This window comes from Oncorhynchus gorbuscha, linkage group LG14, assembly GCF_021184085.1.
Source record: "Oncorhynchus gorbuscha isolate QuinsamMale2020 ecotype Even-year linkage group LG14, OgorEven_v1.0, whole genome shotgun sequence".
Classification (NCBI taxonomy): Eukaryota; Metazoa; Chordata; class Actinopteri; order Salmoniformes; family Salmonidae; genus Oncorhynchus; species Oncorhynchus gorbuscha.
In genome coordinates, this window is record NC_060186.1 from 30,251,448 (window position 1) to 30,278,906 (window position 27,459).

Genomic DNA, 27,459 nt, shown 5'->3' on the forward strand with positions numbered 1-27,459 from the left:
CTGGCTCAAATAGCTGACCAATCAGCCTGTTACTAACCCTTTGTTAACTTTAAGAAAAAATTATATTTGATCAGATACAATGCTATCTTACAGAATTTCAGCATGCTTATAGGGAAGGACATTCAACAAGCACAGCACTTACAAAAATGACTGATGATTGGCTGAGATAAATTGATGATAAAGAGATTGTGGGGGCTGTTTTGTTTGACTTCAGTGCTGCTTTTGACATTATCGATCATAGTCTGTTGCTGGAAAAGCGTAAACTATCGTTCAAAAGTTTGGGACCACGTAGACATTTCCTTGTTTTTGAAAGAAAATCAAAAAACATTGTCCATTAAAATAACATCAAATTGATCAGAAATACAGTGTAGACATTGTTAATGTTGTAAATGACTATTGTAGCTGGAAACTGCAGATTTTTTATGGAATATCTACGTAGGTGTACAGAGGCCCATTATCAGAAACCATCACTCCTGTGTTCCAATGGCACGTTGTATTAGCTAATCCAAGTTTATCATTTTATAAGGCTAATTGATCATTAGAAAACCCTTTTGCAATTATGTTAGCAAAGCTGAAAACTGTTGTCCTGGTTTAAAGAAGCAATAAAACTGTCCTAGTTGAGTATCTGGAGCATCAGCATTTGTGAGTTCGATTACAGGCTCAACACAGCCAGAAACAAAGACCTTTCTTCTGAAACTCTTCAGTCTATTATTGTTCTGAGAAATGAAGGCTATTCCATTTGGAGAAATTGCCAAGAAACTGAAGATCTCGTACAACGCTGTGTACTACTCCCTTCACAGAGCAGAGCAAACGCGGTCTAACCAGAACAGAAAGAGTGGGAGGCCCCGGTGCACAATTGAGCAAGAGGACAAGTACATTAGAGTGTCTAGTTTGAGAAACAGACGCCTCACAAGTCCTGAACTGACAGCTTCATTAAATAGTACCCTTAAAACACCAGTCTCAACGTCAACAGTCAAGAGGCGACTCCGGGATGCTGGCCTTCTTGGCAGAGTTCCTCTGTTCAGTGTCTGTGTTCTTATGCCCATCTTAATCTTTTCTTTTTATTGGCCAGTCTGAGATATGGCTTTTTCTTTGCAACTCTGCCTAGAAGCCAGCATCCCGGAGTCGTCTCTTCACTGTTAACGAGGCGTTTGTTTCTCAAACTTCTGTTGAATGCACCGAGCTGTCTGTTTGAACTACTGGCACACAGCTCAGACACCCATGCATTCCCCACAAGACATGTCAGCAATGGTCTCTTCAGTCTCCAAGTCCAGACCAGCCTATGGGAGGCGCACAGCTCTACATAGAGCCATGACTATATGGAACTCTATTTCACATCAAGTAATGCAAGCAGTAAAATTTGAATTTAAAAAACACTTAAATATACACCTTATGGAACAGCCGGGGAATATGAAGCAACACAAACACAGGCACAGACACATGCATATAAACACACGATAACATACGCATTACACACTCATGTACAGATGGATTATGTGTTGTAGATATGTGGTAGGAGAGTAGGGGCTTGAGGGCACACACTTAATATGTTGCGAAATCTGTTGTGAATGTCTTGTAATGTCTTTAAAATGTAACTGCCTTAATTTTGCTGGACCCCAGGAAAAGTAATGGACATCCGTAATACATGCAAATACAGCATATTGCATTCATTTCTGTAATGTCTTTATTTAAGTCCCGCTGATACTTTATTAACATAGAAGGCCAAGTCCTTTGTATTTAAGATGAACATGGTTATGAAATCAGCCGTCCACTGTGGACTGAAGAATGAAGAATGGGAAGAAGGAACTGAGCCAGTAGAGAAAATCCTTCCTATGTTTTTCTTATTGATCGTCAGTGTTGCTGCCAAGGCCAATGTTTATCATATTCCTATTAAAGTCTTACAATGATTCATGCTCTCACAGACAATCAATCAACAAAATTATAATTGCCTTTATTTAGTCTCAAGGTTAGGATGATGACCTTCGATTAAACAAATATCGGTGTTTTCATTTGCTGGGATGTAAATCCTGTTGATATGACCATTGTATCTTGCAGCTGGCTATGGTGGTCAGGTTGTAGGCCAAGGCCAAGGAGGACTGGGGACTGGAGGTCTGGGGGAAGGAAGAGTTAGACCAGAAGGAGCTGGGGCCGGACCAGGAGGTTATGGACATGGCGGTGGTTTAGGAGCTGGAGGCCTTGGAGCAGGTATACTATGAGCTACTCACTGTTTGTGTTTGTTATATTGGTATTTTCTTGGTTTAGAGATGTAATCAGGGCCGAACAACTGCATTTGGGGCCCCAGGGATATTTGTGGGGGGAGTGGGGTAGGGCAGATTTAAAGCTAATTTCCTGCAATTCTACACATTTTGCTATCATATGGTATCTGGGGGCCCGTGCCCTGCGTGCCCCTTCTGTAAGCCGGCCCTGGATGTAATGGACAGATTCAGTTGTGGTACTGATACTTGAGTCTTCCTCTCCAGGACCTGGCAATGGAGGTTGGGGTCCTGGAGGACAGGGGGCTGGACTAGGAGCTGGAGGTCTGGGAGGAGGAGGTCTTAGACCAGGAGCCAGACCAGGAGGTTATGGACCAGGTGGTTATGGGCCTGGTGCTGATCTTAGTCTGGGCGGGGCTGTAGCTGGAGGTCTTGGTGGTGGTTACGGACTTGGCGGGGGTCTAGGTGCCGGAGGCCTTGGAGCAGGTATGAGGCTCTTGATTTGATCATCTGATCAATTATAACTAATTTCAGTTCATTTTACAGACATTTATTTTTGATGATTGTTGTGTTTCCACAGGAGCTGGAGGAAAGCCAGAGAAGGCAGGTGAGTGACATATGCAGTTCAGGTCTGCCCTAGACTTCTTTTAGGGCTCACAAACTATTGACTTGTTTTTTCAATGGCAGCCTATTTCCTCAGTATATCCAAATTAACACTACACATGACAAAGACCCTCCTAAAGCTTTTAAGCCTGTTTGTTGTTATCGAGAGGATGATGCAGTCAATCTTGATCTCCAGGAGCTGGCTACGGTGGTAGAGATCCAGGAGGACAGGGGACTGGACTAGGTGTTGGAGGTTTTGGACCAGGTGGCTATGGACCAGGTGGAGCTGGTGCTGGACCAGGTGGCTATGGGCTTGGTGTTGGTCTTGGTCCTGGTGGAGCTGGTCCTGGAGTTTTTGGTGGTGGTTATGGACCCGATGGAACAGGTAAAGAACCCTGAGGTTTACAGATGGAGTACAGTCAAAGATACCGGCCGTGTCCCCAAAGGGCAACATATTACCTAAATAGTGCACTACTTTTTCCCATAAGTGGGTGAGTTTTGGGAGTCACACTAACTCATGCAGTACAAACTGATCTTATGGCCTCTGTTATTCCTCTGCTGTTTCTCCATCTTTCTACAGGAGCCAGTGGGAAGCCTTCCAAAACAGATGTGTGTGAATCTTGTCTCTATGTTCAGTAGACCTTTGAGATGTATGTGTTTTTGTCTGTTTGAGTCTGTATTTCTTGTGTTTGATCCCCAGGAGCTGGCTATGTAGGTCGCAGTCCTGGGGGACAGGGGGCTGGATTAGGAGCTGGAGGCTATGGACCAGGTGGAGCTGGACCAGGAGGATATGGGCCTGGTTCTGGTGTTGGCCAGGGTGGAGCTGGTCCAGGTGGTTTTGGTGGTGGTCTTGGAGCTGGCGGACAAGGAGACGCCCTTGGAGCTGGTAGGGTGGAAGGCCTAACTCATATAGACCATGAGTCTGATATACTGTAACTTGCTATTGTAGGTGCGTCTTTGGGTGCTATTAATGATGACAAAGTCTGTGACTTCTGTAATGGAGTAAAGTCAAAGCCATGTTACCATCTTTATGCACAAGCATCCATAGACTTGGGAATTTGATTATTAGAATGGACCTTCTTATGATGGTCCAAAGGTCAGCCATGTTGGTCAGGGAGTTTGTCAACCATGGTTTGCCAGTGCTGAGATAAGATATTGTGTAAAACAATGAATGTTAATCATTTATATGCATTGTATGTGTGTTAGCTAGGTATCCACAGTTTTAGAGGAATGATTCCATTAATTTTTCAAATGAACTGCCAACATTCCATTCAAGCAATGCAGTTAATCCACAGCCATACACTGGCTGAAATCAGTTGATGATACAGATGTACTGTAGGATCTTCATTTGCTCACTATTTTCTGCTGATAATTTTCCTGCACAGGAGGAAATGCAAACTTCTAGTGTATTTGATTTTTAAAAAGGCTTCTAAAGTTTGTAATTTCAACTTTGAAATTTCAGACTTGTTTTGCCCTAATGGAAAATGTATCGACCCCTACAAAAAGGTATATTAATTATAATTCACATAATAATTCAAATATCCTGTTGCGGCAGGATTATTTTCCTGCTGTAGCAAGCTGTCTCAAATTATGATCCTACATTAAACAAGTACTCCTCATATAATCAAATATGATATCTCATATACATATACACTCCATGGTCAGTTTATTAGGTACACCCATTGCCAACAGAACAGTCTGAATTCTTCGGGGAATGGATTTGACAAGGTGTTGGAAATGTTCCACAGGGATGTTGGTCCATGCTGTAGATGTGACAGCGGTACATTCATTCTGTGAACAGCCCATTCCATCTCATCTCAAAGATGGTCAATTGGCTTTGGTCAGCAGCAATGTTCAGATACACTGTGGCGGTCAATCGTTGCTCAATTGGTATCAAGGGACCCAAAGTGTGCCAGGAAAACATTCTCCACACCAGTACACCACCGCTGCCAGCCTGTACCATTGACACCAGGCAGGATGAGTCCATGGACTGATGCTGCTTACGCCAAATCCAACTTCTTTTTGTTTTTAGCTGATAGGAATGGAACCCGGTGTGGTCGTCTGCTGCAATAGCCCATCCGTGACAAGGACTGACGAGTTGTGTGTTCTACACACCACTGTGCGCTATTATTTGTCTGTTTGTGGTCCGTCTGTTACCGAGCACGATACTTGCCATTCTCCTTTGACAATCTGTTTTTGCCCACAGGCCTGCCGCTGACTGGATTTCTTTTGTTTGTTGCACAATTCTCGGAAAATCCGAGACACTGTCTTGCGTGAAAAGCCCAGGAGGGTGGCTGTTTCTGAGATGTTGGTTCCGGCACGCCTTGCACCTACAATCATACCACGTTCAATCAAAGAGTAACTGAATGCCTGCTTGCCAGCCTACCTGCCTGCTTTACATAGCAAGCCACGGCCACTGTCTGTAGGAGTGATACATTTTTGTGAACTGGGGGGTGTACACAATTAACTGGCCGTTGAGTGTATATCATATGATATATACATGCATATATCATATAATAACACAGCTTTCCAAGAAACAAAATCTGAGACATTTATAGTTGTTTATACAGAAAATGTCTATATAAACTTTATTTAGAATTATATGACAATACTTTAGGTCGATTATATTCCATTACACAATTTCTGATACATCACATGCTTTAATTGTATTTTCCTGCATAAGTGAAAGCAGGAAATGGATCAAGTTATCCATCATTTCATTTCCTCAGACATAACTGAAGCCTGGGGTTGTTATTTGGATTGTATGCACACCGAACATGCACGTACACACACATACACGCACATGCACGTACACACACATACACGCACATGCACGTACACACAGGCACACACACAGCTTATATAGAATGAGGAATGTTGATGATGTTATCCGAGGAGCAGTTCTCGATGCTTATGACCCGGCTTTGTGGAACCTTTAGTTAGATGTTCCACCCTTTAGACCAGAGGTCTCCAACCTTTTCTAGCATGAGAGCTTCTTAAAAAAATGAAATGTTGTGAGTTAATTTTTTTCTAGCTTTTAAATAGGCACATTCTTCTCTTCTCCCATGCAACTCTTCCTCAGGTCCTTAGTGTATAAGAGAAAGTAATGCACTACGTTTTCTGTCAATATACCTGGTAAAATAATGGTTAAAAAACAACTTTAAGGGGGGCCCTATAAAATTGGATTTTTTTTCCAAAATTATGTTTTAGCAGTTTTATTTTTCCTGGTTTTATAATTATAATTATCATACTAAATGGAGTGTCTTGAATTTATGTCCAGAATAATACAAAATGCTCTGAGACCGAGTTGACTTTGCAGTTAACATTTAATTGAGAAGGTTTTGGGGAAAGTATTTCTGTCAACCCACAAGATGGTTATCACATCAACTGGCTACACACGGAGTGATAGACAAATACGCACACCATACAGACAGACAGGGGCAATATTGCTGGAAATTAATTGGCAGATATTTTCATAGGTTTGGCTTTTTAAGCCAATAGTGGCTAACCAGGGGTGGGATAACGTCAATGTTGCGTTGATTAGACAGTAGCTGGGAGCTTGCAGTGTCAGATACTTGTGTGATTTGTTTATGACAGTTTGCGATGGATTACATAAAAAATTGCATATACTTTTGGAATTGTTTGGTGAGCTACTCATAGGTGGGCTGCGAGCTACTGGAGACCCCTGCTTTAGACCCTGAGATAGAAAGTGTGCCACAGACCTTGGTTCAAACACTATTTGAAATACTTTAAAATATAACAATGAAAAATGTTTTCCAGATTGTATCTTGTCGATTATTATTTTATTTTAAATTGCAATGCGAGTATTGGGTTGAAACTGAGACAACCTGGTTCAATTTGGGTACCGGGGTTAAACCAGTTCGGAAACACTAATGTGGTGTAATACACCTGGGAATTAGACTGCATGCTGTAATGTAACTGGCCAAAGGAGGGCAGTGCTTTGTACTCCAGGGCTTGGAGCAGGGCTTGGATTTAAATCAAGCACTAAACCCTTATATACCCAGTGTGTTTTTAGAACATTAATCTCAGTGTTCTATTTTGGAGTGTTATTTAAAATGTCTTTTACATTAACCTCAGAAAAATGGATGGATTCATATAAAACATAATTACTCCTGTGTTCCCATCAGGGTATGGAGGCCTCGGAGCAGGGTGAGGCCACAATTTAATGATGCCGTCATGTGTTGGATTCATGTAACACATCATGTCTATACTGTGTTCCCATTAGGGTATGGAGGCCTCGGAGCTGGGGGACTGGGATCCAGAGGTACAGGTCAGGGGGCTGGAGGACTTGGAGCAGGCCAAGGTCTTGGAGCCGGCCAAGGAGATGGATACAGACCTGGAGGAGGATATGGTGGTGCTGCTGGTGGTCTGTACCCTGGAGCTGGAGGGGCGGGGGCAGGCCAGAAACCTCCCAAAACAGGTACAGGCTCTGGGAGGATGGGGCTAGGGGTGGAATGACCAGAGCTATATGTCACAGGTATACAGAGTTTGGTCAGCTCTTTATGGCCACCTGGCTATTGCCTGATTGTTCTGTGCATTTCTCTCACCCTTTTTGATTTGCATTAGGAGCAGGAAGCACACTAGGAGGAGATGGATATGGGCCTGGTGGTGCTGGTGGATATGGGCCTGGTGGCGCAGGTGGACATGGGCCTGGTGGCGCAGGTGGACATGGGCCTGGTGGCGTAGGTGGACATGTGCCTGGTGGCGTAGGTGGACATGGGCCTGGTGGCGCAGGAACTGCGCCTGGTGGCGCAGGAACTGGGCTTGGTGGCGCAGGAACGGGACCTGGTGGCACAGGTGGATATGGTCCTGGTGGCGCAGGAACTGGGCCTAGTGGCGCAGGTGGAGTTGGCCTTGGTGGTTTTGGGCCTGGTGGCGCAGCAGTACCAGCTGGAGGTTAGTAAGGGTTTATCAAACTCGAGAACTACGACATCCACAGAGAACATGCAAAAAAACAGAGCGAGACTGAACACTATCTCATTGTGTAAAGTATATATATTAGACTGAGTGGGAAATGAAGGGAGAAGATATGCAGTACAATACACCTCATTAAGATGAATGATGTATATTGTTGCAGCACCAGTACTTCCACAGACTGGAGTCCCTGGGGGTGGAGCTAGAGAGAAGAGCGGTTGGAAGGCCAACAAACAAGTGCCAGGTAAACTACAAATCCCAGAGGCCAACTCCATATCTTACTGCAGTACAGATGTAAAGGTAGTAGTTTTATTTAAAAACACAGTAGTTTTGTTTTGTCATATATTCCTTACTTTATCAACACAGGTGTTGGAGTTCCTGGACTTTATCAAGGTGGAATAGTGCCTAGTCAAGGTATGTCTGCCAAGATGTTCTGATTTGGTTGATATGTTGTGAGATTAGATGAGCTGAGATGCGTTACAATACTTTACATGTCTGCTTTTGCAAAACTTTGCTTTGGTGCTCTCTCATTTCTCCTCCATTATTGTGTTTAGGTTTCGGAGGGCGTGGGGTTCTACCAGGTGTTGCCACTGGATCCGGACTTGCTCCCCAGACAGGTGAGTCTGTCATCCACCTGTTGAACTACTGACCTTTGACCCCTAATTCTGCACCCTGTTGACCTTGGTCTCGTCTTTCCTACAGGGGCAGGTGTGCTGGGCCAGGGTGGAGTTGGAGCTGGCACTGGAGCTGGAGGTAAGGGTTTATCAAACAGAGAGGGACAACAGTGTTATAATTGATTTTATAAGACGTGAATATACAGTGAGCTCCAAGTATTGAAACAGTGACATTTTTGTTGTTGTTTCGGCTCTGTACTCCAACACTTGAAATGATAGGAGGTTAACCTCTTAAAGGGCAGACTGTCAGGGCAGACTGTCAGCTTTAATTTGAGGGTATTTTCATCCATATCAGGTGAAATGTTGATAAATAACAGCACTTTTTGTACATCGCTCTCCCCATATTTTAGGGGACCAACATTATTGGGACAAATTCACTTGCAGTGCATTTGGAAAGTATTCAGACCTCTTAACTTTTTCCAATTTTTGCTACCATAAAGCCTGATTCTAAAATGGATTACGCAAAAAAAAATGTCCTCATCAATCTGCACACAACACACCATAATGACAAAGCGAAAAAAATTATTGATTAAAAATCAAAAACAGAAATACATTATTTACATTATTTACAAGTATTCAGACCCTTTGCCATGTTACTCGAAATTGAGCTCAGGCGCATCCTGTTGCCATTGATCATCCTTGGGATGTTTCTACAACTTTATTGGAGTCCATTTGTGGTAAATTCAATTGATTGGACATGATTTGGAAAGGCACACACCTGTATATATAAGGTCCCACAGTTGACAGTGCATGTCAGAGCAAAACCCAAGCCATAGGGTGGAAGGAGTTGTCCATAGAGCGCTGAGTCAGGATTGTGTCGAGGCACAGATCTGGAGAAGGGTACCAAAAAATGTCTGCAGCATTGAAGGTCCCCAAGACCACATTGGCCTCCATCATTCCTAAATGGAAGAAGTTTGGAACCACCAAGACTCTTTCTGGAGCTGGCCACCCGGCCAAACTGAGCAACCGGGGGAGAAGGGCTTTGGTCAGGGAGTTGATCAAGAACCAGATTGTCACTCTGACTGAGCTCCAGAATTCCTCTGTGGAGATGGGAGATCCTTCCAGAAGAACAGCCATATCTGCAGCACTCCACCAATCAGGCCGTTATGATAGAGTGGCCAGACGGAAGTCACTCCTCAGTAAAAGGCACATGACAACCCACTTGGAGTTTGCCAAAAGGCACCTAAAGGACTCTCAGACCATGAGAAACAAGATTCTCTGTTCTGATGAAACCAAGATTGAACTCTTTGGCATGAATGCCAAGTGTCACATCCTGGGGGAAATCTGGCACTATCCCTATGGTGATGCATGGTGAAGCATGGTGATGGCAGCATCATGCTGTGGGATGTCTTTCAGCGGCAGGGACTGGGAGACTAGTCGGGATCGAGGAAAAGATTAATGGAGCAAAGTATGGAGAGATTGTTGATGAAAACCTGCTCCAGAGTGCTCAGGACCTCAGATTGGGGCGAAGGTTCACAATCCAACAGGACAAAGATCCTAAAGCACACAGCCAACACAATGCAGGAGTGGCTTCGGGACAAGTCTCTGAATGTCATTGAGTTGCCCAGCCACAGCCCAGACTTGAACCCGATCGAACATCTCTGAAGAGACCTGGAAATAGCCGTGCAGCAACTCTGCCTATCCAACCTGACAGAGCTTGAGAGGATCTGCAGAGTTGAATGGGAGAAACTCCCCAAATACAGGTGTGCCAAGCTTGTAGCGTTACCCAAGAAGACTCGAGGCTGTAATCGTTGCCATAGATGCTTCAATAAAGTACTGAGTATAAGGTCTGTGAATATTTCAGGCTTTTTTATATAAATTTGCAAACATTTCTAAAAACCTGTTTTTGCTTGTCATTATGTGGTATTGTGTGTAGATTGATGAGGGGGAGAAACTATTTAATCAATTTTAGAATAAGGCTGTAATGTAACAAAATGTGGAAAAAGTCAAGGGGACTGAATATTTTCCTAATGCATTGTATATGTGTATAAAAGTAGTAAAAACTTTTAGTTTTTGTTTAATACATTTCCTGTTTGTTTTAGTTCTTTCAGATTATTTTCTGCCCAACAGAAATGTATGGTAAATAATGTATTGTAATTCTGTATTGTATTGAAAGTCACTTGATTACGGATAGTCCTGATGAATTGTGAATAATGATGAGTGAGAAAGATACAGATGCACAATTTCATACCCCCCCACAGCAATATAAAATGCTAATCTCCCTTGTTATTGTAATGGTGAGATGTTAGCATGTCTTGGGGGTATGATATTTTTGTGTCTAAACTTCTCACTATACATTATGTAGCATTAATTTGTACACAAAATTTTGGGCACAAAATAATCTGAAATGCAACCAAAGCAAACAGCAAATGCGTCCAACAAATTTGTAAAGTCACAAACTTGATGTTGCATGCTATTGTTATGCTGATGAATGAGGACCCAAAAGCGACTTAACGAAAACAGAGTCTTTATTCCAGTATTAGACAAAAGTAATAATCCTGGATATAACAAGGAGAAAACAAAACAGGAAAAACTTAAATCCACTCGTAGTAGCGAGGACTGACTGGAGACTCGACCATAGACTGCAGGTTGCTTAGGGAAGGCACCGACCGTAGCAGACTAAGACACCTGCTCACACGCAGCATCTGAAGAAGACAAAACACGACAGGGCGAGACCAGGACACAGAACAGCGAACATCATACAAGGATCCGACAAGGACAGAAGCGGAAAACAAGGGGAGAAATAGGGGCTCTAATCAGAGGGCAAAATAGGGGACAGGTGTGAAAAGAGTAAATGAGTGAGTTAGGAGAATGAGGAACAGCTGGGAGCAGGAACGGAACGATAGAGAGAAGAGAGAGAGGGAGGGGGAGAGAGAGGGATAGAAAGAGGGAACGAACCTAATAAGACCAGCAGGAGGAAACGAACAGAAGGGAAAGCACAAGGACAAGACAATATATGACAAAACATGACAGTACCCCCCCCACTCACCGAGCGCCTCCTGGCGCACTCGAGGAGGAACCCTGGCGGCAACGGAGGAAATCATCAATCAGCGAACGGTCCAGCACGTCCCGAGATGGAACCCAACTCCTCTCCTCAGGACCGTAACCCTCCCAATCCACTAAGTACTGGTGACCACGTCCCCGAGAACGCATGTCCATGATCTTTCATACTTTGTAAATAGGTGCGCCCTCGACAAGGACGGGGGGGGGGGGAAGACAAACGGGGGGCGCGAAGAAAGGGCTTGACACAGGAGACATGGAAGACAGGGTGGACGCGACGAAGATGTCGCGGAAGAAGCAGTCGCACAGCGACAGGATTGACGACCTGAGAGACACGGAACGGACCAATGAACCGCGGAGTCAACTTGCGAGAAGCTGTCGTAAGGGGAAGGTTACGAGTGGAAAGCCACACTCTCTGGCCGCAACAATACCTAGGACTCTTAATCCTACGTTTATTGGCGGCTCTCACAGTCTGCGCCCTGTAACGGCAAAGTGCAGACCTCACCCTCCTCCAAGTGCGCTCACAACGTTGGACAAACGCCTGAGCGGAGGGAACGCTGGACTCGGCGAGCTGGGACGAGAACAGAGGAGGCTGGTACCCCAGACTACTCTGAAACGGAGATAGCCCGGTAGCAGACGAAGGAAGCGAGTTGTGAGCGTATTCTGCCCAGGGGAGCTGTTCTGCCCAAGACGCAGGGTTTCTAAAAGAAAGGCTGCGTAATATGCGACCAATCGTCTGATTGGCCCTTTCTGCTTGACCGTTAGACTGGGGATGAAAACCGGAAGAGAGACTGACGGAAGCACCAATCAAACGACAGAATTCCCTCCAAAACTGTGACGTGAATTGCGGACCTCTGTCTGAAACGGCGTCTAACGGGAGGCCATGAATTCTGAACACATTCTCAATGATGATTTGTGCCGTCTCCTTAGCGGAAGGAAGCTTAGCGAGGGGAATGAAATGTGCCGCCTTAGAGAACCTATCGACAACCGTAAGAATCACAGTCTTCCCCGCAGACGAAGGCAGACCGGTAATGAAGTCTAAGGCGATGTGAGACCATGGTCGAGAAGGAATGGGAAGCCGTCTGAGACGACCGGCAGGAGGAGAGTTACCTGACTTAGTCTGCGCGCAGTCCGAACAAGCAGCCATGAAACGGCGCGTGTCACGCTCCTGAGTAGGCCACCAAAACCGCTGGCGAATAGATGCAAGTGTACCCCGAACGCCGGGGTGGCCAGCTAACTTGGCAGAGTGAGCCCACTGAAGAACAGCCAGACGAGTAGAAACAGGAACGAAAAGAAGGTTACTAGGACAAGCGCGCGGCGACGCAGTGTGAGTGAGTGCTTGCTTAACCTGTCTCTCAATTCCCCAGACAGTCAACCCGACAACACGCCCATCAGGAAGTATCCCCTCGGGATCGGTAGAAGCCACAGAAGAACTAAAGAGACGAGATAAGGCATCAGGCTTGGTGTTCTTATTACCCGGGCGATAAGAAATCACGAACTCGAAACGAGCGAAAAACAAAGCCCAACGAGCTTGACGTGCATTAAGTCGTTTGGCAGAACGGATGTACTCAAGGTTCTTATGGTCAGTCCAAACGACAAAGGAACGGTCGCCCCCTCCAACCACTGTCGCCATTCGCCTAGGGCTAAGCGGATGGCGAGCAGTTCGCGGTTACCCACATCATAGTTGCGTTCCGATGGCGACAGGCGATGAGAAAAATAAGCGCAAGGATGGACCTTATCGTCAGACTGGAAGCGCTGGGATAGAATGGCTCCCACGCCCACCTCTGAAGCGTCAACCTCGACAATGAATTGTTTAGTGACGTCAGGAGTAACAAGGATAGGAGCGGACGTAAAACGCTTCTTGAGGAGATCAAAAGCTCCCTGGGCGGAACCGGACCACTTAAAGCACGTCTTGACAGAAGTAAGAGCTGTGAGAGGGGCAGCAACTTGACCGAAATTACGAATGAAACGCCAATAGAAATTAGCGAAACCTAGAAAGCACTGCAACTCCACACGTGACCTTGGAACGGGCCAATCACTGACAGCCTGGACCTTAGCGGGATCCATCTGAATGCCTTCAGCGGAAATAACAGAACCGTGAAATGTGACAGAGGAGACATGAAAGGCGCACTTCTCAGCCTTTACGTAGAGACAATTCTCTAAAAGGCGTTGGAGTACACGTCGAACGTGCTGAACATGAATCTCGAGTGACGGTGAAAAAATCAGGATATCGTCAAGGTAGACAAAAACAAAGATGTTCAGCATGTCTCTCAGTACATCATTAACTAATGCCTGAAAAACAGCTGGAGCATTAGCAAGACCGAACGGCAGAACCCGGTACTCAAAATGCCCTAACGGAGTGTTAAACGCCGTTTTCCACTCGTCCCCCTCTCTGATGCGCACGAGATGGTAAGCGTTACGAAGGTCCAACTTAGTAAAGAACCTGGCTCCCTGCAGAATCTCGAAGGCTGACGACATAAGGGGAAGCGGATAACGATTCTTAACCGTTATGTCATTCAGCCTTCGATAATCCACGCAGGGGCGCAGAGTACCGTCCTTCTTCTTAACAAAAAAAAACCCCGCTCCGGCGGGAGAGGAAGAAGGCACTACGGTGCCGGCGTCGAGAGAAACAGACAAATAATCCTCGAGAGCCTTACGTTCGGGAGCCGACAGAGAGTATAGTCTACCCCGAGGGGGAGTGGTCCCCGGAAGGAGATCAATACTAGAATCATACGACCGGTGAGGAGGAAGGGAGTTGGCTCTGGACCGACTGAAGACTGTGCGCAGATCATGATATTCCTCCGGCACTCCTGTCAAATCACCAGGTTCCTCCTGAGAAGAGGGGACAGAAGAAACAGGAGGGATAGCAGACATTAAACACTTCACATGACAAGAAACGTTCCAGGATAGGATAGAATTACTAGACCAATTAATAGAAGGATTATGACATACTAGCCAGGGATGACCCAAAACAACAGGTGTAAAAGGTGAACGAAAAATCAAAAAGGAAATGGTCTCACTGTGGTTACCAGATACTGTGAGGGTTAAAGGTAGTGTCTCATATCTGATACTGGGGAGAAGACTACCATCTAAGGCGAACATGGGCGTGGGCTTCCCTAACTGTCTGAGAGGAATGTCATGTTTGCGAGCCCATGCTTCGTCCATAAAACAACCCTCAGCCCCAGAGTCTATCAAGGCACTGCATGAAGCAGCCGAACCGGTCCAGCGTAGATGGACCGACATGGTAGTACAGGATCTTGATGGAGAGACCTGAGTAGTAGCGCTCACCAGTAGCCCTCCGCTTACTGATGAGCTCTGGCTTTTACTGGACATGAATTGACAAAATGTCCAGCAGAACCGCAATAGAGGCAAAGGCGGTTGGTGATCCTCCGTTCCCTCTCCTTAGTCGAGATGCGAATACCTCCCAGCTGCATGGGCTCAGTCTCTGAGCCGGAGGGAGGAGATGGTTGCGATGTGGAGAGGGGGAACACCATTAACGCGAGCTCTCTTCCACGAGCTCGGTGACGAAGATCTACCCGTCGTTCTATGCGGATGGCGAGTGCAATCAAAGGGTCCACACTGGAAGGAACCTCCCGGGAGAGAATCTCATCCTTAACCTCAGCGTGGAGTCCCTCCAGAAAACGAGCGAGCAGCGCCGGCTCGTTCCAGTCACTAGAGGCAGCAAGAGTGCGAAACTCTATAGAGTAATCCGTTATGGATCGATCACCTTGACATAGGGAAGCCAGGGCCCTAGAAGCCTCCCTACCAAAAACTGAACGATCAAAAACCCGTACCATCTCCTCTTTAAAGTTCAGGTAATTGTTAGAACACTCAGCCCTTGCCTCCCAGATAGCTGTGCCCCACTCTCGAGCCCGACCAGTAAGGAGTGAAATGACGTAAGCAATCCGAGCTCTCTCTCTTGAGTATGTGTTGGGTTGGAGAGAGAACACAATATCACACTGGGTGAGAAAGGAGCGGCACTCAGTGGGCTGCCCAGAATAACATGGTGGGTTATTAACCCTAGGTTCCGGAGACTCGGATGACCAGGAAGTAGCTGGTGGCACGAGACGAAGACTCTGAAACTGTCCTGAGAGGTCGGAAACCTGAGCGGCCAGGGTCTCAACGGCATGACGAGCAGCAGACAATTCCTGCTCGTGTCTGCCGAGCATTGCTCCCTGGATCTTGACGGCAGTGTTACAAGAATCCGTAGTCGCTGGGTCCATTCTTGGTCTGATCCTTCTGTTATGCTGATGAATGAGGACCCAAAAGCGACTTAACGAAAACAGAGTCTTTATTCCAGTATTAGACAAAAGTAATAATCCTGGATATAACAAGGAGAAAACAAAACAGGAAAAACTTAAATCCACTCGTAGTAGCGAGGACTGACTGGAGACTCGATCATAGACTGCAGGTTGCTTAGGGAAGGCACCGACCGTAGCAGACTAAGACACCTGCTCACACGCAGCATCTGAAGAAGACAAAACATGACAGGGCGAGACCAGGACACAGAACAGCGAACATCATACAAGGATCCGACAAGGACAGAAGCGGAAAACAAGGGGAGAAATAGGGGCTCTAATCAGAGGGCAAAATAGGGGACAGGTGTGAAAAGAGTAAATGAGTGAGTTAGGAGAATGAGGAACAGCTGGGAGCAGGAACGGAACGATAGAGAGAAGAGAGAGAGGGAGGGGGAGAGAGAGGGATAGAAAGAGGGAATGAACCTAATAAGACCAGCAGGGGGAAACGAACAGAAGGGAAAGCACAAGGACAAGACAATATATGACAAAACATGACAGCTATGAATATGGGACCAAATACTTAATTTTTTACTACTTTAATACACATATAAGTGAATTTGTCCCCATAGTTTCCGTCCCCTAAAATGCCCGGACTATGTACAAAAAGTCTAGTAATTTCTAAATGTTCCACCTGCTATGGATGAAAATACCCTCAAATTAAGATTGACAGTCTGAACCTTAAAATCATTGTATCATTTCAAATCGAAAGTGCTGGAGTACAATACTTTTGTAGCTCACTGTATGTACTCTATATAAACACTCACCTTGTGCATTAATATACAGGTAACTGGCAAAATAAAGGAAACACTGAGTAAATGAAGGACACAAAGTATATTGAAAGCATGTGCTTCCATACAGATGTGATTCCTGAGCTAATTAAGCAATTAGCATCCCATCATGCGTAAGATCATTTATAAAAATTCCCAGTTGCCCATTATTTTGTCTACCATGGCTAGAAGAGATTTTGAAAGAGGAGTCTCTAAGGAGCATAAGCGTGTGTGTGTCTCAGTTACCAGATCTCAACCCAATTGAGCACATATGGAAGATTCTGGAACGGCACCTGACACAGCGTTTTCAACCACCATCAACAAAACATAAAATTATGGAATTTCTCGTGAAAGAATGGTCACATCCCTCCAATAGAATTCAGACACTTGTAGAATCAAATCCAAGATGCATTGAAATTGTTCTGGTAGCTCGTAATGGCCCAACACCCTATTAAGACACTTTCTGTTGGTGTTTCCTTTATTTTGGCAGTTACATGTACATTAATATAGAAATAAATACATTGTACATAGTGTATATTTTTCTCCTCAGGTGGCCGAGGCAGTTTAAATGGAGTGTTCCGTGGATATCCCCTCATATCACCTAAATCTGGAGGTACTGGACACTCAGCCTGGTCTCATAAACTAGACATAGTAAACATAAATTCGGGACACTCAAATGTGTATGATATGTTATGTTTTGTATGAGACTTAATGAAAGTAGCATGATTGGTCGGAGTGGATGGGTGGGCATATAACGCGAACGTCTATCAACCCAAAAGTTGCAAGTTCGAATCTTGTTACGGACAACTTTAGCATTTTAGCTAATTAACAAGTTTTCAAATATTTAGCATGTTAGCTAACCCTTTTAACTAACCCTAACCTTAACCCTTTTAGCTAACCCTAACCCTTTAACCTAACTCCTAGCCTAGTTAATGTTAGCCAGCTAGCTAATGTTAGCCACCTAGCACCTAGCTAGAATTCAAAACATATCATAAGTTTAGCAAATTCGTAACATATAGTATGTTTTAGAAATGTGTAAGATATTGTACAATTGCGGATTCATAATATATACACTGCTCAAAAAAATAAAGGGGACACTTAAACAACACAATGTAACTCCAAGTCAATCACACTTCTGTGAAATCAAACTGTCCACTTAGGAGGCACCACTGATTGACAATAAATGTCACATGCTGTTGTGCAAATGGAATAGACAACAGGTGGAAATTATAGGCAATTAGCATGTGACAGACGTGGCAGTCTGGAGACGCCGTGGAGAACATTCCGCTGCCTGCAACATCCTCCCCAGCATGTTTGGCGGCGGGTCAGTCATGGTGTGGGGTGGCATTTCTTTGGGGGGCGCACAGCCCTCCATGTGCTCGTCAGAGGTAGCCTGACTGCCATTAGGTACCGAGAGGAGATCCTCAGACCCCTTGTGAGACCATATGCTGGTGCGGTTGGCCCTGGGTTCCTCCTAATGCAAGACAATGCTAGACCTCATGTGGCTGGGGTGTGTCAGCAGTTCTTGCAAGAGGAAGGCATCCCGTTCCCCAGACCTGAATCCAATTGAGCACATCTGGGACATCATGTCTCGCTTCATCCACCAACGCCACGTTGCACCACAGACTGTCCAGGAGTTGGCGGATGCTTTAGTCCAGGTCTGAGAGGAGATCCCTCAGGAGACCAATCGCCACCTCATCAGGAGCATGCCCAGGCGTTGTAGGGAGGTCATACAGGCATGTGGAGGCCACACACACTACTGAGCCTCATTTTGACTTGTTTTAAGGACATTACATCAAAGTTGGATCAACCTGTAGTGTGGTTTTTCACTTTAATTTTGAGTGTGACTCCAAATCCAGACCTCCATGGGTTGATAAATTTGATTTCCATTGATAATTGTTGTGTGATTTTGTTGTCAGCACATTCAACTATGTAAAGAAAAAAGTATTTAATAAGAATATTTCATTCATTCAGATCTGTAAATGCAACATTGAACAATTCCAACAATTTTACAGAGTTACAGTTCATATAAAGAAATCAGTCGATTTAAATAAAATCATTAGGCCCTAATCTATGGATTTCACATGACTGGGCAGGGGCGCAGCCATGGGAGCCAGGCCCACTCACTAGGCAGCCAGGCCCAGCCAATCAGAATGAGTTTTTCCCTACAAAACAGCTTTATTACAGACAGAAATACTCAGTTGGGTGGCTGGTCTTAGACAATGCCACAGGTGAAGAAGCCGGATGTGGAGATCCTGGGCTGGTGTGGTTACACGTAGTCTGCATTTGTGAGGCCGGTTGGACGTACTGCCAAATTCTGTAAAATTACGTTAGAGGTGGCTTATGGTAGAGAAATTAACATTAAATTATCTGGCAAATGCTCTAGTGGATATTCTTGCAGTCAGCATGCCAATTGCATGCTTCCTCAAAATTGGTGACATTGGTGGCATTGTGTTGTGACAAAAATATACATTTTAGTGGCCTTCTATTGTCCCCAGCACAAGGTGCACCAATGTAATGATCATGCTGTTTAATAAGCTCCTTTATGTGCCACACCTGTCAGGTGGATGGAATTATCTTGGCAAAGGATCACTAACAGGGATTTAAACAAATTTGACAGAAATTAGCTTTTTGTGCAAATGAAACATTTCTGAGATATTTTATTTCAGCTAATGGAACATGGGACCAACACTTGACATTTTGTTCAGTATAAATTGAGTGTTGAGTATTTACGTACGAAATGCTCTGAGACCAGATTGGGACACTTGAAAACTACTACAACAATTCACAATCCATATCTATTATCCTGCTATATCTCTTCCTTTTCTTATGTCATTCCTCCTCTTTGTCCTCTTCTTCTCTTCCATTTTTAGGGGCTGGAGGCAAATCAGCTAATTCCCAGGCCAAGCTTGCTGCTAAATATGGTAAGACTGAATTAATAATTAATCCTTTAGGAAGGTGGTAGTTGGTAGGTTTATAGTAAGACCATATCAACTAGTCCTTAGGAAGATGGTAAGAGTACGTTTGGTGACATAACAGGTTTTATTACCCAGGTATTGAATGATTCAGGTGTTTGTGGTCTGGGGGGATTCAGGTGTTTGGTGTGGAGAGGCTCAGGTGTTTGTGATGTGGGGGGACTTAAGTGTTTGTAGTGTGGGGGACCTATGTGTTTGGAGGTTCAGTGTGAATTGGAGGTGAATTGGAGGTGTACTTCGTCAAGGGGGCATGTCAGGAGCAGGAGGAGTACCTAGCGGTGTACCTGGAGCAGGTGGGGTCCCTGGTTATGGAGTTGGAGTTGGAGCTGGAGGTGTACTTCGTCAAGGGGGCATGGCCGGAGCAGGAGGAGTACCTAGCGGCGTACCTGGAGCAGATGGGGTCCCTGGTTATGGAGTTGGAGCTGGTGGTGTACCTGGTTACGGAGGTGGAGCAGGAGGCATACCTGGATTCGGAGGCGTAGCCAGAGCAGGAGGCGTACCTGGTTACGGGGGCGGAGCCGGACCAGGAGGCGTACCTGGGGCAGGGGGCGTCCCTGGCTCAGGTGGGTATGGATACCCAGGGGGTTACCCAGGTGGAGGGCGGTACCCAGGGGCTGGCCTAGGTGTAGGAGGTGCCTACCCCGGAGGTGAGTTAGAGACATAATGGAAAAGTAAGGAGAATACTTGCTGCCAAGTTTTTTAAATACTCCTAGCTGTTTTGATGTTGCAAAATTTTGACCATATTGACCTAAACATTGAATCTGGTCCTCAACTAACTCTAAGAGCATCTAAACAGTGTGTGGGGGCATTCTCCTATCTTTCCACATGATATCTTACATATCATACACGTGTAGAATGTGCTAGATCTGTGTACACTCACTCCTACCACCCAGCAGGTCCCTCCATCTGGCTACCTCCCATCCTACACTCTGCATGGCTACGCATTTGGCGTTTGAAATACAAAAGGAGTTCACTTAAATATTCTTATTTGTTGAAGGATAAGTTATTTCATCTGATGCCAATGCTAATTTTAGTTTCTTGCATCACTCTATTTTACAGGAGCTGGATCTAAGGCAGCCAAATATGGTGAGAGTTTGCTTCAAAACCAAGAGCACATAACTATGATTTATTTAAGGTAACTGTCTGCATCCTATTCAGTTTTGGGTAAGCTACTCTGAAAATATAGTTTACCAAGCTACCAATTACTTCACACTGGAAGACGTTAAGCTACACTAAAGCTACCCTTAAGAAACGTATAGTTTACTTAGCTAAAATAATTTGGAAAAGTAGTTCACGACATCCAAACTACTTTGGGAAAAATGATCATATCTAAATCTGAAATGTCAGACTACAAATTGCAAGAATAGATCACTCTGGAGTCAGAATGGGTAATTTAGCCTATTAAACGCAAACTTACCCATATTATTATTATTACTACTTTTATTATTATATATACAGTTGAAGTTGGAAGTTTACATACACCTTAGCCAAATACATTTAAACTCAGTTTTTCACAATTCCTGACATTTAATCCTAGGAAAAAATCCCTACCTAAGGTCAGTTAGGATCACCACTTTATTTTAAGAATGTGAAATGTCAGAATAATAGTAGAGAGAAATATTTATTTCAGCTTTTATTTATTTCATCACATTCCCAGTGGGTCAGAAGTTTACATACACTCAATTAGTATTTTGTCGCATTGCCTTTAAATTGTTTAACTTGGGTCAAACGTTTCGGGTAGCCGCCCACAAGCTTCCTACAATAAGTTGGGTGAATTCTGGCCCATTCCTCCTTACAGAACTGGTGTAACTGAGTCAAGCTTGTAGGCTTCCTTGCTCACACACGCTTTTCCAGTTCTGCACACTCATTTTCTGTAGGATTGAGGTCAGGGCTTTGTGATGGCCACTCCAATTCCTTGACTTTGTTGTCCTTAAGCCATTTTGCCACAACTTTTAAAGTATTCTTGGTGTCAATGTCCATTTGGAAGACCCATTTGAGACTAAGCTTTAACTTCCTGACTGATGTCTTGAGATGTTGCTTCAATATATCCACATCATTTTCCTACCTCTGTCACGCGGGACTAGGTGGGTGAAGGAATCAGGCGCAGAGAGTTCCACCGGGGAAAAGTGCTCTTTAATACAGCACACAAAAATTACAAGCCCAATAACACAGGGCGCTGACAACAAAGTGACTACCCAAAAACACAGGGTGCCAAGTCCAGAAAATATAACCACCTCTACCTAAAACGCACACATGTAACATAAAGACAATCCCGCACAAAACAAGGGCGGGTACACGTACTTAAAATAGGGAAGCTCATTAAGCCATACAACAGAACACAGGTGAAACTAATAAGATAAAACAAACAGACAAACGAAAAAGGGATCAGTGGCGGCTAATAGGACGGTGACGATGAGGCAAGGGAGCCAACTTCGGCGGAAGTCGTGACAACTTCATGATGACATCTATTTTGTGAAGTGCCCCAGTCCCTCCTGCAGCTAAGCACCCCCACGACATGAAGCTGCCACCACCGTGCTTCACGGTTGGGATAGTGTTCTCTGGCTTGCAAGCATCCCGCTTTTTCCTCCAAACATAAGGATGGTCATTAAGGCCAAACGGTTCTATTTTTGTTTCATCAGACCAGAGGACATTTCTCCAAAAAATACGATCTTTGTCCCCATTTGCAGTTGCAAACCGTAGTCTGGCTTTTTTATGGTGGTTTTGGAGCAGTGGCTTATGTCGATATAGAACTTGTTTTACTGTGGATATAGATACTTTTGTACTTGTCTCCTTCAGCATCTTAACAAGGTCCTTTGCTGTTGTTCTGGGATTGATTTGCTCTTTTCGCACCAAAGTACGTTCATCTCTAGGAGACAGAATGCGTCTCCTTCCTGAGTGGTATGACGGCTGCGTGGTCCCAGGGTGTTTATACTTGCGAACTATTGTTTGTACAGATGAACGGGGTACCTTCAGGCATTTGGAAATTGCTCCCAAGAATGAACCATACTTGTGGAGGTCTACAATTATTTTCTCTGAGGTCTTGGCTGATTTATTTTTATTTTCGCATGATGTCAAGCAAAGAGACACTGAGTGTGAAGGTAGGCCTTGAAATACATTCACAGGTACACCTCCAATTGACTCAAAAGATGTCAATTATCCTATCAGAAGCTTCTAAAGCCATGACATAATTTTCTGGAATTTTCCAGGCTGTTTATAGGCGCAGTCAACTTAGTGTATGTAAACTTCTGACCCACTGGAATTGTGATACAGTGAAATAATATGTCTGTAAACAATTGTTGGAAAAATTACTTGTGTCATGCACAAAGTAGATGTCCTAACCGACTTTGTAAACTTCCGACATCAACTGTATAATATATATATACAGTATATATATAATAGTGTGTAGTTGGGTACACCACTGCATGGCAAAAAAAAGTTATTAACTTCTGAAAACAATACCTAGACTTGAATTTTGTTGAACTACCACCAAGCTACTGCAAAGTGGAATTAAATAACTAGTTGAACTACCACCAAGCTACTGCAAAATGCAGTTAAATTACTAGTTGAACTACATGTAGTTCACTACTCCCCAACACTGGTCCTCTAATTGTTGAGGTATAAGCACTCTTCATACAAGACCATTGCCTCCCTTTCTCCAGGTCAGGGTGGAGCAGGCACTGGAGCTGGTGGTGGGCTCAGCCAGGGAGTGCCTGCATCTGGGATTGGAACCGGAAGACTGCCTGGTGGGGCTGGAGGGGAACCAGGAGGCGGTTACAGGCCTGGCGGTAGCTTCGGTCCTGGAGGTGGAGTTGGACCAGGGGGGGCCAGTTATGGACCAGGTGGGGCCGGCTATGGACCAGGTGGAGCTGGACCTGGTGGTTATGGACCAGGTAGTGCTGGAAGTTATGGAACAGGTGGAGGGGTTGGACCAGGTGGTGCCGGGGAAGGACATGGTGGAGCTGGCTATGGACCAGGTGGAGGAGTTGGTGGAGTGCCTGGTGGTGGAGACAGACCCGGAGGTGGTTTACCTGGTAGTGGTGCTGGTTACGGACCTGGTGCTGGTGTTGGAGGTACATTAAACCAGTGGGTCAAAAAATCTAATATGATTTGTCAAATTCTTCATAAACAGGTGTTGGCTAACATTGAAATGCTTAATTACAGGCCCTTCGCAATAATGCAGAGAGAAAAATAGAAAAATAATAACACAAGGAATAAATACACAATGAGTAACAATAACTTGGCTATATAGACGGGGTACCAATACCAAGTCGATGTGCAGGGGTTCGAGGTAAATGAGGTAGATATATTTATTTAACTTAATTTCAACAGGGAAGTCATATTGATACTAAAGTATCTTTTACAAATGAGCCCTGCACCATACAAAACAAGTGTATCAATAGACAAGTATAGATAAACATAAATATACACATTAAATAGACATTCAGTCAAAGAACCAGGTGAAGCTGGGGAAGGACAAGGAACTGGAGCTGGAGGCATAATTGTATTCCTGTTCAGTGACAAGAATAATCTGTAAAAGAGAAAACAGGATGTGTATTTAATTCAAAAATGTGCTCCTTTACAGGATATGATGCAAATGCCAAAGCTCGTAAATATGGTGAGTAAATCCAATATCCTTGTCTTTTGTAAAGTTGAAAGTTCCGTTTTGAAATATTTATTTGTATGCATACTGTACCAGCTGGTATAATACTTTAATAGAGAGGTAAATCAATGTCTCCACTGACAGGTATGCTAAGTGGTGTCTTTGGGACCCCAGGAGGAGGACAGGCAGCCAGCCTGGGAGGAGTACCAGGAGGGGGAGCAGGGACTGGAGTAGGCCAGGGTGGAGTGCCTGGATCTGGGCTTGGTGGTGGTGGAGGTGTCCCTGGTGGTTATGGTCCTGGATTTGGACCTGGCCGTGGAACCGGTGATGGTTATGGACCAGGAGTGGGTGCTGGGACTGGACTTGGCCAGGGAGCTGGGCCTGGAGCTGGGCTTGGTGCTGGTGGAGTGCCTGGTGGTGGATACACACCCAGAGGTGGTTTACCTGGTAGTGGTGCTGGTTACGGACCTGGTGCTGGTGTTGGAGGTACATTAAACCAGTGGGTCAAAAAATCTAATATGATTTGTCACATTCTTCGTAATCAGGTGTAGGCTAAAAATGAAATGCTTAATTACAGGCCCTTACCAATAATGCAGAGAGAAAAACAGAAAAATAATAACAAGTTATTTATTGCAAGTTATTTAACCCTGTGAACGGGGTTGATAACTTGTAGTTATAAATCGTAACAGTAAAGATAGGTAAGTTGGAAGCTTGTTGAGCAGGGCTTTATAAACAAAAAGAGCATAATGATGTGATCTACTGTACGTGACTTTCACCTTTAACCGTCCAGCCAACCTTTAGTAAAGAATGCAGTGATCAGTAATACAACTGCCTACTGTGATAAAACGAAGGGTACATCAAAGGGTTTAAGAGTAGTGGCAGCTGCACTTTGATAAATAGTATCACCATAATCAGGAACAGCTAGAAAGGTTGACAGCACAATCTGCTTCCTACTGACTAGAGAGATGCAAGATCTGTTTCTGTAAAAAAGCCCACTTTTAATCTTAGCTTCTCATTCATATGTTTTTTTTAATGTTAAATCACTGTCAATCAACACACCAAGGTATTTGTATGCAGGGACTTGTTCTATTTATAGAACCATCCGATGATGAATGAAGATGTAATCCAGCAGAGACAATTTTAGGAGAACTTCAAAACAGCATTTATTTAGTTTGCCCGTATTAAGCACGAGTTTTAAAATCAGTAAGGGCTTCCTGTACAGCTATAAAATCTAACTGTAGCCTTGTCACAGCCAGGTCAGCAGTCGGGGAAATTGCATACATAGTAGTACATACAGCATATTGATGAAATGTTAACATTTTTTTTTACAGATTGACCAATTGCATTCATAAAATTTTTGAAAAGAACAGCTCCTGGTATCTACTTCTGCGGAACACCTTTATTTTCAAGACATTTGGACTTAACCCCATCAATCAAGATGGCCTGAATTCTGTCACTGAGTTAATCATGAAACCATGGGCAGGCATCAGAGCCCAGGCCAATCTAGGACAATTTATTCATTAAAATAGCATGATCAACAGTATCAAAAGCTTTTGACAGGTCCACAAACAAAGCAGCACGTTTCACTTTAGAAAAAGCATTGACAATATCATTAACAACTAATGTGCTTTTTGTGATAGTGCAGTGCCCTGGCCTAAATCCAGATGGATTTATATTCAAAATACCATTCAGATATAAAATAGTGAAGTTGATTATTTACCAAATATTTGAAAATCTCAGCGAGATATGGACGCCTGGAGATGGGACGATAATGATCAAGTTCACGATAATCCCTGACTTATGGAGTGGCAGCACATAAGCTGTTTTTCTAACTTTTGGAATAGTTCCTGATAACAATGTTGGATTTACATGTACATACAGTGGCTTGCGAAAGTATTCACCCCCATTGGCATTTTTCCTATTTTGTCGCCTTACAACCTGGAATTAAAATATATATTTTTTTGGGGGGGGGGGGGGGGGGTTGTATCATTTGATTTACACAACATGTCAACCACTTTGAAGATTCACATTTTTTATTATTATGAAAGAAATAAGAAATAAGACAAAAAAAATGGAATCTTGAGCGTGCATAACTATTCACCCCCCCCAAAGTCAAGACTTTGTAGAGCCAACTTTTGCAGCAATTACAGCTGCAAGTCTCTTGGGGTATGTCTCTATAAGCTTGGCACACCTAGCCACATTCTTCAAGGCAAAACTGCTCCAGCTCCTTCAAATTGGATGGGTTCCGCTGGTGTACAGCAATCTTTAAGTCATACCACAGATTCTCAATTGGATTGAGGTCTGGGCTTTGACTAGGCCATTCCAAGACATTTAAATGTTTCACCTTAAACCACTTGAGTGTTGCTTTAGCAGTATGCTTAGGGTCATTGTCCAGCTGGAAGGTGAGCCTCCGTCCCAGTCTCAAATCTCTGGAAGACTGAAGCAGGTTTCCCTCAATAATATCCCTGTATTTGGCACCATCCATCATTCCTTCAATTCTGACCAGTTTCCCTGTCCCTGTGGACGAAAATGCTGCCACCACCATGCTTCACTGTGGGGATGGTGTTCTCGGAGTGATGGGAGGTGTTGGGTTTGCGCCAGACATAGCGTTTTCCTTGATGGCCAAAAAGATCAATTTTAGTCTCATCTGACCAGAGCACCTGCTTCCATATGTTTGGGGAGTCTCCCACATGCCTTTTGGCGAACACCAAATGTGTTTGCTAATTTTTTCTTTAAGCAATGGCTTTTTTATCGCCACTCTTCCGTAAAGCCCAGTTCTGTGGAGTCTACGGTTTAAAGTGGTCCTATGGACAGATTCTCTCCGTTGTGGAGCTCCTTCAGGGATATCTTTAGTCTCTTTGTTGCCTCTCTGATTAATGCCCTCCTTGTCTGGTCTGTGAGTTTTGGTGAGTGGCCCTATCTTGGCAGGTTTGTTGTGGTGCCATATTCTTTCCATTTTTAATAATGGATTTAATGTTGCTCCGTGGGTTGTTCAAAGTTCCGGATATTTTGTTATAACTCAACCCTGATCTGTACTTCTCCACAACTTTGTCCCTGATCTGTTTGGAGAGCTACTTGGTCTTCATGGTGCCGATTGCTTGGTGGTGCCCCTTGCTTATTGCTGTTGCAGACTCTGGGGCCTTTTAGAACAGGTGTATATATACTGATATCATGTGACACTTTGAATGCAGACAGGTGGACTTTATTTAACTAATTATGTGACTTCTGAAGGTAATTGGTTGCACCAGATCTTATTTAGGGGCTTCATAGCAAAGGGGGTGAATACATATGCACGCACCACTTTTCAGTTGTTTCTTTCTTTGCACAAGTCATTTTTTCACTTCTCCAATTTAGAATATTTTGTGTATGTCCATTACATGAAATCCAAATAAAA

At 44.3% G+C, this 27,459-nt stretch overlaps 1 protein-coding gene across 5 annotated transcripts in view; it reads left to right on the forward strand.

The window, feature by feature from the left end:
- LOC123994765 (fibroin heavy chain-like) overlaps positions 1–27,459 on the forward strand; it is a 71,723-nt gene that overhangs the window by 10,053 nt on the left and 34,211 nt on the right. For 3 of the 5 annotated variants that reach the window (XM_046297745.1, XM_046297746.1, XM_046297749.1), the window contains 18 exons: positions 2,056–2,205; positions 2,481–2,699; positions 2,794–2,820; positions 3,013–3,201; positions 3,517–3,702; positions 7,063–7,257; positions 7,404–7,733; positions 7,915–7,995; positions 8,118–8,165; positions 8,306–8,368; positions 8,454–8,504; positions 17,041–17,103; positions 19,364–19,414; positions 19,711–20,112; positions 20,525–20,551; positions 23,125–23,535; positions 24,048–24,080; positions 24,210–24,551. In XM_046297745.1, coding sequence (XP_046153701.1) covers positions 2,056–2,205; positions 2,481–2,699; positions 2,794–2,820; positions 3,013–3,201; positions 3,517–3,702; positions 7,063–7,257; positions 7,404–7,733; positions 7,915–7,995; positions 8,118–8,165; positions 8,306–8,368; positions 8,454–8,504; positions 17,041–17,103; positions 19,364–19,414; positions 19,711–20,112; positions 20,525–20,551; positions 23,125–23,535; positions 24,048–24,080; positions 24,210–24,551 — 2,868 coding nt within the window. The remainder of the gene's footprint in view (positions 1–2,055; positions 2,206–2,480; positions 2,700–2,793; positions 2,821–3,012; positions 3,202–3,516; positions 3,703–7,062; positions 7,258–7,403; positions 7,734–7,914; positions 7,996–8,117; positions 8,166–8,305; positions 8,369–8,453; positions 8,505–17,040; positions 17,104–19,363; positions 19,415–19,710; positions 20,113–20,524; positions 20,552–23,124; positions 23,536–24,047; positions 24,081–24,209; positions 24,552–27,459) is intronic. The other 2 variants (XM_046297747.1, XM_046297748.1) reach the window with 2 other exon arrangements.